At 44.0% G+C, this 17,277-nt stretch overlaps 1 protein-coding gene across 10 annotated transcripts in view; it reads right to left on the bottom strand.

The window, feature by feature from the left end:
- Window positions 1-17,277, bottom strand: part of LOC124043712 (tensin-1-like) — a 307,339-nt gene that overhangs the window by 117,687 nt on the left and 172,375 nt on the right. For 9 of the 10 annotated variants that reach the window (XM_046362593.1, XM_046362636.1, XM_046362621.1 and 6 more), the window contains one exon: window positions 4,789-4,827. The exons of the other annotated variant lie outside the window; for it this stretch is intronic. In XM_046362593.1, coding sequence (XP_046218549.1) covers window positions 4,789-4,827 — 39 coding nt within the window. The remainder of the gene's footprint in view (window positions 1-4,788; window positions 4,828-17,277) is intronic. 10 annotated transcript variants of the gene reach the window in all.

Here is a 17,277-nt window from a genome sequence, read left to right as displayed (position 1 = left end):
ATAAATAAACAGCCCTTCAAATTCCTCATGAACTGTTAAGGGAGCTACCTGGCACTGTCCCCAGTATTAATAATATAATAGTTGGTGGGCGAATATCACAAACATACTGCACACACGTACACATGCTCAATTCCATTTCCACAAACAACCACATACAGAAAATGAAAGAAAACGTTTATTTCAAGCAAGTGAATGGAGACAGAGACAAACACGCACGCTTGTAAAAAGTAACACACAGGCACAAGCACAGACCTATAGGTACAGTCGCTCTGACAGACACAAATTTAAACATGCAAACATACATTTTAAATACACACACATTCCCCCCTAACACACAAACTGTATCAACCCCAACACACACAGGCACAATTTACCCACACACGCAAACATCTGCTAGTCTCCCATGCTTTGCAGCCCCATCTGCAGCATTTCACAGAACATGGTTTAGAAATGTAAACATAAACGATGATGGAGAGAGGAGGGGGAGGTGTTCTCCCTGGTCTTTAGCTCCCACTCATACACAATTCTGGGCCTACGATCTCATGGTGGGTTTCTATGGAAACAATCCAATGCTGGAATTCAAAACTGAGCCACGCAGAGCTGTGGGAACCTCCTGAGCCAGCAGTGTCCATAAACGACCTCTGACCTCTCTCAAAGTTTGCACTAGGACCCGGACGGACGGAGGTCACACGCAGGCCGGCCAGATCGACCCATCCCAAATGGACTCTTCAGCTCTCTCTGTTACATAACCCAATGACATTCTGGTATGCACGAGAGACTAGGGTTCTGTGATTATAAACAACTGTGGGGGACGACCAAGACGCACCCGTGGGGACGGAGTGATGCTAGTCTGCTCATTCTCACTCAGTTTGGAATGTGTTCTCTCTTTCCTCTCTCTCTCTCTATCTCACCCTTTCTTTCCCTTCTCTCTCCTGTCTCATGTCCTATTATGGCTAACAGGGTTCAGTCACTGATACAACCACAGCATACACAGATGATGACGAAACCCAATGGCCGATGAGGACTTCCATGACTTCCAATCTGAGCCAAAACTATGAGGGCTCTGTGTTTTCCCCCATTGTTTGTTTTCCTGTGTACAAATATGCCTAGCTGTCTCTCGCCTTGTATATTTGGACGGGTCAAAGAGAGAGTGAATCAAAACGTTCCTGAAGAGAACAGTTCTACACGCAACTCAGTGGAGTCCAGCTGTATCCATATACCACACAAAGCACACCATTGGCTGTTTTACCTAAACTCTTGTCCTCCGGGGACTTTCATTTTTGAAGTCAAGGCACTTATTGTGAAGAAAAAAAAGAATGCTAACCAGAAAAATCTTTCATATGGCCTAGCTTCAGCTGACACATGCACATTAACACACAATCAATACTTGTCATCAATACTAGTCGACATCTTTCAGTTCATTATATAATTTGTATGTACAGCTGGTAAAAAGAAACATCCATCTTTCACTTGGCATATACAACATGGATGGCCAACCTTACGTGGTTCCCATGTATATGCACATGCCTACGAGATAGGAATCACATAACATTATGGGATACTCGGTCCTGTCCTGTATACAGAACGTAATATGGCATATCAGCCAAGTATGTGCAGCTGTAAACACAGGGCTAATTGAAAAGATCTTGCCCATCTCTCTCATCACAGTTAGAGTCATTACACAGCAATGCACTGGCACGATTCCCCAGCCGTGGTTTGTGTTCGTTTTGTGTGTGTGTGTCTGGATGACGTAGGTGTCGGAGGCATTGACTGAGAAACAGCTTTGAGTGGATGCAGGTAAACACAAGCCTGAGGGAATTGTATAAAGGTGTATGTGAATCATTACGTGTGTGAGTGCTGCATGTGTATGTATGACTGTGCGTGTTTCAAACCTAAAACCAGTTTACTATGTTCTGCTCTCTCTCTCTCTCTCTGTCTCTCTCTCCACACTCTCTCTCTCACTCCACACTCCCTCTCTGGGAAATGAAATAGCAGGCCCAGCGTTAGCTAACATGAGGGCACGTCTCAGGAATGTGCTACCCAGCATGCCCCACTCTACGCCACGCACCTCCAAGCATGGGAGCATGGGAGTCCCGCTGGGGGAGCTATCGCCTCATCACTCACTCTGAGGACATCCTTATCGCACCATGATCAAACCAGAGCTTCCACAAGACAGCTCATATTGGACACCCCACTCTCCAACACACTGGAGTCCACAGAAATGTATTGATGCTATTGATCTCTATGCTGTAGTGTCGGCTCTATAGGCTACATCCCTTTGCTGGTTACGTCCTAACTATGTATTTCTCCCTCACATAGGGTACTGTACTTTCAACTCATGACTTCACTATATGGACGTCACTCTCACACACTCTTCCTAACATAACAGTCACAGCATCTGCATAGTGTCTTCATGTCCATCAAGTTAAAGACTCATATTCTCTGGTGTGTGTCTCCCAACACACCAAATCACTAGAATCACAATAAGTGACTTTATATGTAAAATACTATGTTAATTGAGCCCCTCATCATTTTAGACATGAAGCGATTTATGGTGATCTTCCCTCTGTTCTGCACCTAGACAACACAACTGTCGAAATCAGATCTCTCTCTCTCTCTCGCCCTCTCTCTTTCTTCTAGAGGTGAGGAATTCACCAAACATGGAGCTGCCTGGGATGGGAGGAGAGAAGCATCCTTCAGCCAGAGAGCAGCCGGTGGCTGAAAACACACACAGAAGCATGCACACACACACACACACACACACACACACACACACACACACACACACACACACACACACACACACACACACACACACACACACACACACACACACACACACACACACACACACACACACACACACACACACACACACACACACACACACACACACACATGAACACACATACACACACAATTTATCCTATATACAATACACTTTGCACTTCACAACAGCTTTGCTACTATTTTACTTACCTATGGCTCATACAGTACCACTGTGTATAACAATCAAACAGCACATTTTAGTTCTTCCCAACCTAATAACAAATAATTACGTTTTGAGAACGCTAATAAACTGCCATGACATGGAGTGGAATGCAGTGTTGTTTCTGCAGGGTTCTGTTAGATGTATGATCCAGAAAGAGGGGTGAGTATAAGAGGTACAGGAGCGGTGTTTTATCAAGAAAAGTGGTGTGGGGGTGGGAGGTGGGAAGTACAGCCCTAAGAGGGTAATCCCTCAGCAGCTATCCAAAATACTGCAGAGGTCCACTTCCTCCACACACACAGACGCACACACATCAAACGTAAAAGAAGTAGCCAATCATGAGTCATGTAGCAATCACTCTAAAATCCATCACTCTGCCTAGTTAGAGACTGCATAGCCTACTTACTCATGCAATGAAGCAAATTTCAGAGGGAGAAAATAATGTATGCAAACCAAACATCTGTACAAGCAAATGGTACGAGTGTGAAGTTGTGGTATTTTCTCCTGTTTCCTGCTCTCTGTAAGGCCCTTTCGTCCAGCTGGACTCAGTTTCCTCTGGTAAATACTGCCACTGTTGTCCTTGAGAACCATATTTTGTTTTCACAACACAGCTGCTGTAGGCCTCCTGAGTAGCTTGCCGCTGTGTGTGTGTGTGTGTGTGTGTGTGTGTGTGTGTGTGTGTGTGTGTGTGTGTGTGTGTGTGTGTGTGTGTGTGTGTGTGTGTGTGTGTGTGTGTGTGTGTGTGTGTGTGTGTGTGTGTGTGTGTGTGTGTGTGTGTGTGTGTGTGTGTTCATGCATGTATGTGTGTGTGCACTTTTTCTCTTCTCGGTCGTAAAAAGACCATATGTCAGTGAATGTTTTACATCTTAGCTAATTAACGTTTAAGTGGGCAATCAGCAAGATGTTGGGTGTGATGTATTCCTCTGGGGTGAGTTGTCTTGGCATAGGGAGAGAGAGAAAATGACATGGAGGGCCATTTCAAAGTGAAACTCCTCTGTAGATGACATACTGGGGAAGGAAAATCGATGAACCCCCTACTTTTGCCCTCAGAACAGCCTCAATTCGTTGGGGCAACCGAGTCTACAAGAAGTCGAAAGCGTTCCACAGGGATGCTGGCCCATGTTGACTCCAAAGCTTCCCACAGTTGTGTCAAGTTGGCTGGATGCCCCTTGTGTGGTGGACCATCCCTGATACACACGGAAACTGTTGAGCGTGAACAACCCAGCAGCGGTGCAGTTCTCGACACAAACCGGTGCGCCTGGCACCTACTACAATACCCTGTTCTTGCCCATTCACCCTCTGAAAGGCACACGTACACAATCCATGTCTCAATTGTCTCAAGGCTTAAAAATCCTTCTTTGACCTGTCTCTCCTTCATCTACACTGATTTAAGCGGATTTAACAAGTAACATCAATAAGGGATCATTGCTTTCACCTGGATTCACTTGGTCAGTCTTTGGCATGGACAGAGCAGGTGTCCTTAATGTTTTGTATACTCAGTGTTCATTGCAGGCCACTCTGTCTTTCCAAGGATTAGAGTAAATGTATACACGGAACGTGCAGAGAGGGCAAATAATTCCACATCCAACAGAGAATCTCAAACCCAGACCAAAAAAGGTAATGCAGCAACATGATGTTGTTTTTATTGCCCTTGCTCATTCGCTGGATTCCCAGAACCCATTCCCTGGATGTTTGGAAGGCATTCTGAAGAAGAGATTACTCCACAATACATACATGGACACACTATTACTGACAGATTTACATTGAGCAATATATATATATATTTTTTTTAATCTTACCAGCTCATAGTTAGTGGCAGGAACACAGGACGAAGACACCTGGAAAAGAAAATGAAGAAAATGTTGTATGTTGCAGATTATGCATAAGCGCATACAGTATACAGACAGTTGATACCTGATTTAAACTCTCAAAATTTGACCTGTGTGATCCTGAGCATTTAGTCCTTTGTTTTTACTGTATGCTTCAATATAGTATATAGTACATTTCCCAAAATGAGTACATCTTATGAATGTGTATCAATGTGTATGTGTCTATAGGTATATCACAGGAAGAATATGACAATACCCTAGTGATCAAAATGTCTTAACAGAGATACAGACAACAGACCTAAGAGATGCTGTACAGTTCATTTTAGAATAGAATGATTGGCCCAGGCTGAGAGGCTGGGAAAAGAGGACAATATGTTAGCATTGAGCTGTGAGCCAACCTCAAAGGACAATATAATAACAATTTCCAACTGTGTAACAGTATGCAACAAGTGAAAGGTAGCCTAACTGCTAACTCTTAGCAGCAGTTAACTAGCTTATCTTAGCACCAGAAAGTCAATGATGTTTAAAGGCGATTGTGAAGCCTACTGGAACCCATGATCTGCCAAGGTTGGCGCTAACCTCTAATCCGATTAGTGCTCTAATGGCTGCGACAATCAATCCCAGAGTTCCCGAGCAGAAGCACGAGGACTGCGAGGGGGTAAACAGGAAGAGGATAATAACGAGGGACTCAAATAGAACACTGAGGTGAACCGTTTCCACATGAGGACCATCAGCCAAACAGTAAGTTGTCAGTGATGTTCCCTTCCTAAAAAAGTCTATCTTTCACTTAATTTTCAAACAAAAGACTATTGTTAGGAAAGGCTAAATTAGAAGCAGGAGACAGTAACTCCGATTCAATCAGCTGTTGACCTTTTTCACTTGCTCATCTCTCTCTCTCTTTGCCTTACACCCCCCCCCTCCACACACACACACACACCCACATTCTCTCTCTTGCTCTCGTAACAGGGCCGTCCGTCAATGCTGGACCACTATCTCTGTTTTAGTGCTAAAAGGTCAGCTGTAGGCTATCGGGGCTGTTAGCCTTTAAAAGCCCTGTCATACACAGAGGCAAATCCTTGACTAATTGTCCCTTGCGGTGTGAACAGAAGACTTATGGGTTCTTGGGGTCTGCTTTATGTTTACGCTAAAGCTAGCGCATTCCTTTCTGTCCACATAAAAAGACTGAACAGTCTCTTACAGTCCACACCAAAACTCCCCAAATGTTGCTTCAGGCAATGTAAAGCACCGCAAATAAATACAATGGGACAAATCTGTCATGGCAGAGAGTAAATCAAGGATTATCCATCACTAAGCCCATGCAGTGGTTGATCTGCAATTCTAATACCGTGCGTGCTACTTCTTTGTACTGTAAGCAAAAGCCTCATTCCATACCGCAGTTGATTTCACAATGCATGGCAGCAACAACTCAATGCTTAACTCTCTCTATTGTGTCAGTTTCTGATTTCTTTGTTCATAAGTCAATGGAATTTTATTCGTGAAGCTATAAATGGAATGTGCAGATTTTCTAAGCTGACTAAGGCATTAGCTTAAAACGTTGGGACAGTGAAGGTATAACTGCGACAGTGGTCACTAAATTGCAGTGAAGTTTCACAAACGCGCAAGAGGTCTACACAAATTCACCTGAGTGCCCATTGGTCCTTACAACAAAGCAATCTCAAGATCTTCAGGGAGCTCAAAGTCAACTGGATGTTTTCAAGCTAGAAATTCACACTGGACATTGCAAGTGTGACTATACAGCCAATACACACGTTGATTGGATCAAGCTAAAAGCATCACTGGACGGTAGCCATTGGGGTGCGAGTCGGCTTAGTGGATTCACAAGGTTGTATCGGATGTGTGGGTCACGTTGGGTCATCAAAGTCCTTGTCGTTTTGGAGGCCGTTACTCAAAACCCTGATGGAATAGAGGAATGCGGACTGTAAACAGGAAAGCATTGCTATCTGATACCAGCAAAAAGAGGTGCATAGTAGTTAGTTGAGCATGTATAGAATGTCGCATTTGTCGGGAACTATTTAAATACAGTGTAAACCAAAATAAATGCTGTATCTCTGACTAATGACTGACTGTAACCAGATAAATCAAGTAGCATGAGGACAACTCCATGGAATGCCACTTGTCTCTTGGAAAAGGCTGCAGTTATTATTTAGAGGTGATGTGAGTTGACAAAGTACAGTATCTCAGCCTGGTTCAAGTCTCCACACTATTACCCTCCTCAAATCACCTCAACCATGCCTGACCATGTCTGCACCTCACCTCCAACCCTCCCGTTCACTCCACACACTGACAGCTCCCCTCCATGCCTCTCAGCTCATCCAAGGACTCCAAGGGGCCTGGGGAATGTCTGAGCCTGCTGAGGTGCCTCCTCCCTGGGCCTGGCCCATCTCATCACATGGCCCCCACTTCACCCCCAGGCTCCTGCTGCTAATAGTTAAGTCCACCTGCAATCAATAACCACTCCGACACCTTGTGGGTTTCACCCGAAATTCCCGCCCATTTCCACTTGCCCTGCAATCCTCCATGACCCTCCCTTGAGTGAGGAATTTTCAGGGTCGGACTGGTATCGAGGATGTGCTTATCGAGGTTGCCGTGAATGGCATATGCTGGTGGGGGAATGGAAAGTGGTCTTTGGGATTGGTTCACAAATCAGTAACACTTGACAAGTGTGTTAAAGCAAGTGCTCTATACTGAGGATTAACAAGGCTAAGGGCTAAGGCTAATCTCAGTCAAATATCCTAATAGGCAGCAGTGGCATGTATTCATTGACACCAAGGGAAGCACCCCCCAAAAAAACAAACACAAAAAATGTGTAGGCTATCATTCGGGTACCATCTGGTACAAACGAGTATGACATCGTTGCCGCCCATAGCATTGAATACAAGGGAAGCCAGCAAGCATTTGGCTTCCCTTGACAAATAAAGTATAACAAATTTGCCAATCATTGTTGAGCTAGGAAACTGTGAATGGTCCTGCGGGAAGAAAGAAAACATGTCAAGGGAAGTCAACTCGGATTTGGCGTCTCTCAAATTGCTTTAAGAGTCTAGGTCATTAACAGAAACAACTTGAATTGTTGCATCTCGTTGTGTTGTTGTCCTCCGGTGGCTAGCTAGCTAAATTATCCATGGATGAAGATAGGGATTTGGACTTGTGGTTTTACTTAATTCCCCGTACCAATTATTATAACGGCGATTCTGATGCAACCATTAGTTCAATATGTAGCTAGCTGTAGAAGGCTAATGATAACTAACAAACGTTGCTTATGAATGGAAGTTAGGCTAGCGACCAAGCATTTTAGCCATGTAGCCTAGGACAACAAAAAATAAAAGTGTGTACTGTATGACAGTGATTTTGTCAACATGAAAGAGAAGAGGATGGCTTTGACGTTTCTCTACAAGTAGGGTGAGTCAACTTGTTTTTCTACACACACACATGCAAGCAAACATAAATCAGAAGCATGGACATCCACATCACATTTAAGTGATTTGATGATGTTGAATTGTTGAAGTTGAAATGGTGCTTGAATAGTGGAGGCAGCTCCATTTTTCTTTGCAACTTGCGGTAACTCTCTGTGGTTCTAAATCAATAGTTGTTAGGCATATGAACTAACAGGTTATAGAGCAAACAACACAATTATCACAACAAATTCAGTGTAAGTGGCTTTTATTCGGGGGGGGGGGGACTTGGCTTCCCCAGTGATTTTAACCACGCACTGCTACTGACAGGCTGACCAATGCACTAAGAATCACAATGAATTCCTGTGTGACAAAGTTCAATGTTGGCCCTCAGCAAAACATTTATTAAACATAAATGCAATTTAATGGATTTTAACACAGCTGGAGGTGGAGGGACATAGACTTACTTAGTGAGTAAGTTCGACAAAAGACCAGAAGAAAAGGTAGAACAATTGATACAAAGCCAAAAGGGCATGTGGGTCTATTCAAACACTCCCTACAGCCAAGTGATGGCATTTCAGATATGAGACAGTGTGTATGAATTCCAATGGGATGACGACATTTGGACTAATAATCTTGTAAATGCGTAATGCTTGACCCCTTCGGGCTCCTTACTTGGCCACAATAATGAGAACCCACTATAGGCTAGATTGAGACAGAACGAAAGAGGTCTAGCCATAAAATAACTCAGATTCTACCCTAGGTAGCCATTTCCATTCAGTTGTACTCTTGGCTTTAGAGGCCAACTGTAGCACATAGTTTAGCATGCATCCTGTATCCTGGCAGGTGGTCAAAGAATAGGCACAGAGACTGTTAAGAGAAGGACCAGGTGAACACTTAGCATTGGGCCCACCGCAGGTCAAACCGTGGGTAACCGCACTGACAAAAAATATTAAACTGACACTCTGAAAACTAGAAGTAAGTAAGTGCAGAAGAGAGGGAGAAATGAGTAAAAAAGAGTTGGAAATGTGAACAGATTTGCAGGTGGAGAATGGTAAGGTGTGGCATAAAGAATGGAAGGAGAGCCTCAGTGAGCCTCCAGGTGACTTTGAGAATACAGGTGAATAAATATAGTTGCATTCATAATGGTAAATAAAAAAATATGTCATACTGTAGAGCAGGGGTATTCAAAGTCGGGGTCGCGACCCCATAAGTGTCAAGGCTGTGGGTAACTGGTGAAAGTAGTCAGGCTCAGGAGAGCGGAGATGCGTGGACAAGGTATGTAATACAAGATAACACCAGTATAAACACAATTCAAATGTGCGGGAAAAATACCGGTACCACGAAATAAACGGGCGTAATTACAAAACCCGGCAACAAAATACCAGCCGTCAGTAACAGCCTGAACAATAGAACAAATACGCACACAAACATGGGAGAAACCAGAGGGTTAAATAATGAACATGTCATGGGGGAATTGAAACCAGGTGTGTAGAAAACAAAGACAAAACAAATCGAAAATGAAAAGTGGATCGGCGATGGCTAGAAGGCCGGTGACGTCGACCGCCGAACGCCGCTCAAACAAGGAGAGGGACCGACTCTGGTGGAAGTCGTGACAATAAGGGGGAAACGAGGTGGGGTCGCCCCAAAAAACAAACAACTACATTTTATTAAGAGTTCAGACTATTGTATGGGACAATATACAATGTTTTTGACAAACGCAATTCGACAATTAATCTGAGTAAATGTATTTATTGGTTGCTTTTCATTTTGACAAGAGATTATTTTCTGATGTAAAAATCTAAATTTACAAATGTTAAAGTTGTATCATTAAATTTGGGGTGGGGTCGCAAAGAAATGATTTGGTGGAAAAAATGGGATCCCCCGCCGAAAAAGTTACCCTCTTTTCTCTTTCTCTCTCTCTGGTTACTTTCTATCAGGACATTGTCATGGCTTTAAGGACCTGGGTAACAGTTTCAAGTGGAGTATACAAGTACTACATTTACAGTGGTGGAAGGAGAGGAGGGACAAAACGTTTCCAGTCCACTTTAGTTAGCATGGCGGAAAAACATACAGACTTTGTCAGTGTATGGGTGCAGGGACAGCCATGACCGTGTGTTGATGCCATCGAAGTGTACGAACAAGTGCAATATAATAAAGGGTAATTGTGTTGTTGCATTCTGTACATGCTTGTGTTAACAACATTAAATCACGGTCGATTTCCCGCAGGCAAAAGTCCATGGCAAATGGATATACTGGATATACAGTCGTTCCTTGCTTACAGGGGAGGATGTACAAACATTGTATTGTGTTGAGCTACTACAGATAAACTACACTAGATAGATTTGAAAACCGTTTAGGATTGCTCAGTTTGGGTTGATGGCTCGAGGATCATGGCTTAGCTTGCGTTGATAGTCCCGTGGCCACAAGTGGTCAGAGAAAAAAAAAGTAATCAATCCTTCTCTTCACAAATTGTTTGATTGTTGCAGTGTGACAGGTGAGCTGCTTGTGCACTCCAGGCTACCATTACATTACATTACATTTAATGAATCAATTGTGGTGGGTCAGGTGTATTTCCACAGCGACAAAAATGGGGCATATCACCACTCAAACCTTCAATCCTCTGGCACTGGCATAAACACAAGGCCGCTCCTGAGTGCTTTAATGTTTACCCAGACCCAATATATCCATGCATCTGGCAATTCCTCATAGAAATATTCAGTGTGCAAATTCAATTTACTTGGCGTAACCAATAACAGAGGGCTTTCTATAGCAGGGGTATCTTAGTTTGCAAGATTCTGTGTTAGTTTGGTCTTATTGGGTATAAACAATAGAGAAAGGAATGAAGTGGAATCGCTGGCCCATATGCCAGTGCCCATTCCCCCTTCAGAACATTCCGTCTGAGCAACAGCTATGCGTTCCTTTCTCTTTTTTCTTTCAGTGTGAAATGTAGAACATCTTTAACTGACTGCCAAGCTCTGATCCATCCCACACTGACTTCATAACATTGTTTCCCTTCTCAAAATGTAAATAGCTAGTATTTTTCATTTTTATCTTATTCTCACTTTCTATCTACGAACAAACTAAATATACTTTCCTGCAACCGGCCTCACCCAATGCGGTACGGATCTGCAATTTTTATTCCTTATTACTGGAACTTCCATCAGAAGCAAGCCAGCTAACTAGCTTCTAGTCTTTGTTAGTCAATGGCTAGCGGTCTTCACCTTTTTTCGGTCACCAGCCAGCCAGCTTTAGCTCAGCCAGCCTTAGCTCGGACAACACCTGCCAGTCTGCACAGTGCGATATCAACCCAGAGCATATTGGACTGATTCTCTCAACCATGTCACCGGATTCCTGCCACTCTGGATCAATACACTGGATCATTGCAGCTAGCTAGCTGCAAAAGAGTGGCAACTGTTAGCTAACGCCTCTGTCCCGAAACAACTCCAGCTAGCCCTGAGCTAACCTCGAGCTAGGCCCACATACCAGCTAAATCTAGGGCTAAAATACCTCCTTTGCCAATAGGCCTAGACCATTTATTGTCGACACGGAGCCCTGCCGATCCATCACGACTGGACTGCCGACGTGATCACCCGATGTGGTCTCAACAGGCTATTCTATTACGATGTCGCCGAAGAACCATCTCCTAGCCCCTGAACGCTGTGTCCTCTGCTTGCCTAGCGTAGTAGTGACAAGCGAATGGCACTCTGACTCACCTATTGACCTTATGATCACTCGGCTACACAGCTAAAGCCCGCTGGACTGTTTCAATAACATGGTACCTCATTTTGTTTACCTGTCGGCCCCAGGCTCAAACTCAGGTCCTGTATGTACCTAACTGACCCACTCTGCCCATTCATTGCCAGTTCTTATTGTTTATTTCACTGTAGAGCCCTCAGTCCTGATCAAAATGCATTACATAGCTCTGTTGTCCCAACCCATACACATGCAGAGACCTCACCAAGCTTAACTGGTGCCTCCAAAGACAAAACCTCTCTCATCGTCACTCAAAGCCTAGGTTTACCTCCACTGTACTCATATCCTACCATACCATTGTCAGTACATTATGCCCTGAATCTATTCTACCACGGCCAGAAATCTGCTCCTTTAATTCTCTGTCCCAAACGCAAGAGACAACCAGTTCTTATACCCTTATACTACTCCTCCTCTGTTCCTCTGGTGATGTAGAGGTTAACCCAGGCCCTGTAGCCCCCAAATCCACTTCTATTCCCCAGGTGCTATTGTTTGTTGACTTCTGTAATCGTAAAAGTCTTGGTTTCATGCATGTTAACATCAGAGCCTCCTCCCTAAGCTTGTTTTATTCACTGCTTGAGCACACTCCACCAACTGCGATGTCCTAGTCATGTCTGAATCTTGGCTTAGGAAGGCCACAAAAAATCCTGAAATTTCCATCCCCAAATACAACATTTTCCGCCAAGATAGAACTGCCAAAGGGGGTGGAGTTGGAATCTACTGTAGAGATAATCTGCAGAGTGCTGTCAACCTATTCAGGTCTGTGCTCAAACAGTTTAAGCTTCTACTTTAAAAAATCCAAGTCTCTTGCCGCTTGTTATAGACCCCCCTCAGCCCCCAGCTGGGTCCTGGACACCATATGTGAATTAGTTGCCCCCCATTTATCTTCAGAGTTTGTACTGTTAGGTGACCTAAACTGGGATATGCTTAACACCCCAGCCATCCTACAATTTAAGGTAGATGCCCTCAATCTCACACAAATGATCAAGGAACCTACCAGGTACAACCCTAAATCTGTAAACACAGGCACCCTCATTGATATCATCCTAACCATCCTGCCCTCAAAATACACCTTTGCTGTCTTCAACCAGGATCTCAGCGATCACTGCCTCATTGCCTGCATCTGTAATAGGTCCGCGGTCAAACGACCACCCCTCATCACTGTCAAACACTCCCTAAAACACTTCAGGGAGCAGGCCTTTCTAATCAACCTGGTCCAGGTATCATGGGAGGATATTGACCTCATTCCTTCAGTAGAGGATGCCTGGTTATTATTTAAATGTACTTTCCTCACCATCTTAAATAAGCATTACACTGAGGCTAGGAAACACTGTCACCACTGATAAATCTGAGAATTTCAATAAGTATTTATTCTACAGATGGCCTAAGCATCAGCTGTCAGAGCAGCTCACAGATCATTGCACTTGTACACAGCCCATCTGTAAATAGCCCACCCAACTACCTCATCCCCATATTGTTAAAATATTTTTTTGCTCCTTTGCACCCTAGTATCTCTACTTGCACATTTATCATCTGCACATCTATCACTCCAGTGTTTAATTGCGAAATTGTAATTATGTTGCCACTGGCCTATTTATTGCCTGACCTCCCTAATCTTACAACATCTGCACACACTGTATATAGATTTTTCTATTGTGTTATTGACTGTACGTTTGTTTATCCCATGTGTAACTCTGTGTTGTTTGTGTCGCACTGCTTTGCTTTATCTTGGCATCTTGTAAATGAGAACACCTACCTGGACAGAACACTGAAGGGCCAGAGAGATGGATGTGAGGAACAGAGAGGGAGAGAGAGAGAGAGAGAGAGAGAGAGAGAGAGAGAGAGAGAGAGAGAGAGAGAGAGAGAGAGAGAGAGAGAGAGAGAGAGAGAGAGAGAGAGAGAGGGGCGCACATGGCAGAGGGACAGAGAAAGAGGGAGAGTGGAATAGAGGGGTGAAAGAGGGGTGTGGAATAGAGCAGGCTTTGACACACTAATTCCCTGCCATGTTTATTCTCCCTGGCGAGGAGAGGCCTGCTGCGTCTTCAACAGGGCCGCCTGTTCATTCTCACTCCATCTTTGTTTGGCAGAACTACTGTCACATGGCAGAGAAGCTATGCCTTGTTTCTTTTGTTACTGCACAGTGAGGTCACACTTCCTCCAGACTCTTCAATGTGACATGTGGGATCAAGTCTTATTTACCAATGAGGTGATTTGCACATTGCCATGTTTTTATTGTTTGGCAAATGGCCAAGCATTGAGTACCCCATGGAGACAGTGAAAGAGGGAAAAGGGGAGGCAGAAACAAGGAGAGCAAGAAAGTGGTAGCCTGATCACAGATCTGTATGTGTGGCCATAGGAGTTGGCAAGACAGCACAAACTGATCTGGGAACAGGCTAAAAAGGTTGGTTATTGCTTAGGATACAGATAACAGAGGGGAAGGTGAAGGTTAATCTCCAATCACAAGGGAGACTTGTGTGTATGAGGGTAATAGTGGATTCCTGCCATGAAACAATATCAGAGTCACAAGTTATTTGAACATGACCAGGCAATGGAAGAACATAAGGCCCATATGATCAAATGTAAGAAAGTAAAATGCGATAGGTACGTGTATGAGTATTTCATTGTAGTACACCTTATTGTAAAATTGCAATGTATTGTATGGTGTTGTAGCATATCATAATATGTGTAAGTCTAAGTCTATAGGGATATGGCAACATTAGATTACTCACCCTTGTTTCCCCTGAGCTGACATAGAGTACTATAACTCAATTTGACTATCATTGCCTTAGTCAAGCCTTGGAAAGCAATAGTTATTTTGTCTCTCAGGGAGCTGTGGCAGGCTGAGACAGGCTAGCACTGACAGGCAGGCAGCCTGGCTGGCATTTAGCACATTTGTGGAGAAGAGTTATGGGGATACAGAAATCCCCTTCGCGGGCAGGTGGGCTGGTTTGATGCTCCGGGTCTAGTTTTGGAAACACGGTGACAGCAGACTAACTGGCACAAAACATGAGTTATCTCTCATTGGCGTCTGAGGTCTCTGGTGAGATAGATGGGTGAATGTCTATGTCTTTCTCTATCCCTCATACAGACATGGGTGCGCCACACGACAAAGACACACGTGCATACACACATGCTGAATAAGTACAAACTGTTCACACACACACACACTCCCTTATAACCACAATTTTGTTTGCACACAAATCGCTCAGAATTGCTGATGTGCAAATAAATAAGTCCATAATTGACTCCATTAGAGCAATATTGATACAGTACATACACATCTCTGGGACGCCAACTGCATACCTTCGCTCAAATAAGCATTAATCACCGCAGTTTCATTCCAGAGCCAATGTTGAAATGTTAGTGAGCAGAGCAAATAAACTCTTCCATTTGGGGAACATAGAAAGAGTTACACTTTTGAGTAAAGTTTGTGGGGCCTGTCTCTGTTTGTGGTTCCCTTTATGGAGTTTGGAGAAAACACATCTATGCTACACACACACACACACACACAGAAACACACACCCACACACATACACATATACATGCAAACACAATGTACAGCATACCTGCTTGCACACTCAAAGACTAATACTGTCATTGAACTTTTTATACAAGTCTCCATTTCTGCTCCTGGAAGGTAAATCATAACATTGTACTGGATGACACTGTTGCCAATTGTGACTATAATATCGCAGCCGAATGTGAGGGCAAGAGTCTATGTCATCTATGTCAACCCCAGTTTCTCTGTTGAAGATCAGTTGACTGCTCCATGCTGGCTGCATGGCCAGCCCTGTAGTTTTAGTGCTACTGGTCTGGATGGTGAATATTTGCAGCATGGAAGGATCCAAACCTGGCAAGGTGTTTCCTGCCTTTTTTCCAATACTAAAGTCCCTCCATCAATCAAGGCAGAAAAAGCAAACAAGAACACAAGGGCTTTCTGATGAAACCGTGGAAACAGCTAGGGCCTGCATTCCATAAACATTCCACAGGGAGACTGAGGGCCGGATAAGAGAGAGTGAGAGAGAGAGAGACCACACGGGAGGGGATGTTACGTGGAACACAGCCCCCCTTCCCCGCACTAAACTGTTGGCGCGCACCCATGGTTCCCAGGGAGAGAATATTTCACATAGCGTTCAGGGAGTCGTCTGGAGTTTTGGGAGGAGTAGGGGTGGGGGATGCACATGCTGGCTGATGATAATGATGGGTGGGATAGGGACAAAGCAAGAGGGTACCTACCTTCTACCTAGCCTCTCTAGCCTTTGCAAGAAAGTGATAATGTATGGAGGGGCTTTGGGTCTATACCAGGGCATTGGCAACATGCATGCAAGTGATTTTTTTTGGCGCCCTAAAATACTTTTTTATTTTTATTTATTTTTATCATTATGTTCCGGCACCTTGACCATCCGCTCCAGACAAAAACCGTCCCGCTGCTGAACAAAAATATAAACGCAACATGCAACAATTTCAAAGATTTTACTGAGTTACAGTTCATATAAGGAAATCAGTCAATTGAATTAAATTCATGAGGCCCTAATCTATGGATTTCACATGACTGTTAATACAGATATGCTACTAATGGTCAAAGATACCTTGAAAAAAAAAAAGGTGGGGCCGTGGATCAGAAAACCAGTCAGTATCTGGTGTGACTACCATTTGCCTCATGCAGCACTATACATCTCCTTCGCGTAGAATTGATCAGGCTGTTGTTTGTGGCCTGTGGAATGTTGTCCCTCTCCTCTTCAATAGCTGTGCGAAGTTGCTGGATATTGGCGGGAACTGGAACACGCTGTCGCACACATCGATCCAGAGCATTCCAAACACAGCCTCAAGATCTTGTCACGGTATCTCTGTGCATTCAAATTACCATCAATAAAATGCAAATGTGTTCATTGTCCGTAGCTTAACCCCAGCGCCACCATGGGGCACTCTGTTCACAACATTGACATCAGCAAACCGCTCGCTCACACACCCACACGATGCCATATATGTGTTGTGCGGTTGTGAGGCAGGTTGGACTTACTGCCAAATTTTCTAAATTGACATTGGTGGAGAAATGGTAGAGAAATGAACATGGTTAATAATTAACATTCTCTGGTGGACGATCCTGCAGTCAGCATGCCAATTGCACGCTCACCCTCAAAACCTGCGACATCTGTGGCATTGTGTTGTGTGACAAAACTGCACATTTTGGAGTGACCTTTTATTCTCCCCAGCACAAGGTGCACCTGTGGAATAATCACGCTGTTTAATCAGCTTCTTGATATGCCACTGCTGGCAGGTGGATGGATTATCTTGG

Source organism: Oncorhynchus gorbuscha, linkage group LG01 (assembly GCF_021184085.1).
Source record: "Oncorhynchus gorbuscha isolate QuinsamMale2020 ecotype Even-year linkage group LG01, OgorEven_v1.0, whole genome shotgun sequence".
Lineage (NCBI taxonomy): Eukaryota > Metazoa > Chordata > Actinopteri > Salmoniformes > Salmonidae > Oncorhynchus > Oncorhynchus gorbuscha.
This window is presented reverse-complemented; position numbering and strand designations above follow the sequence as displayed.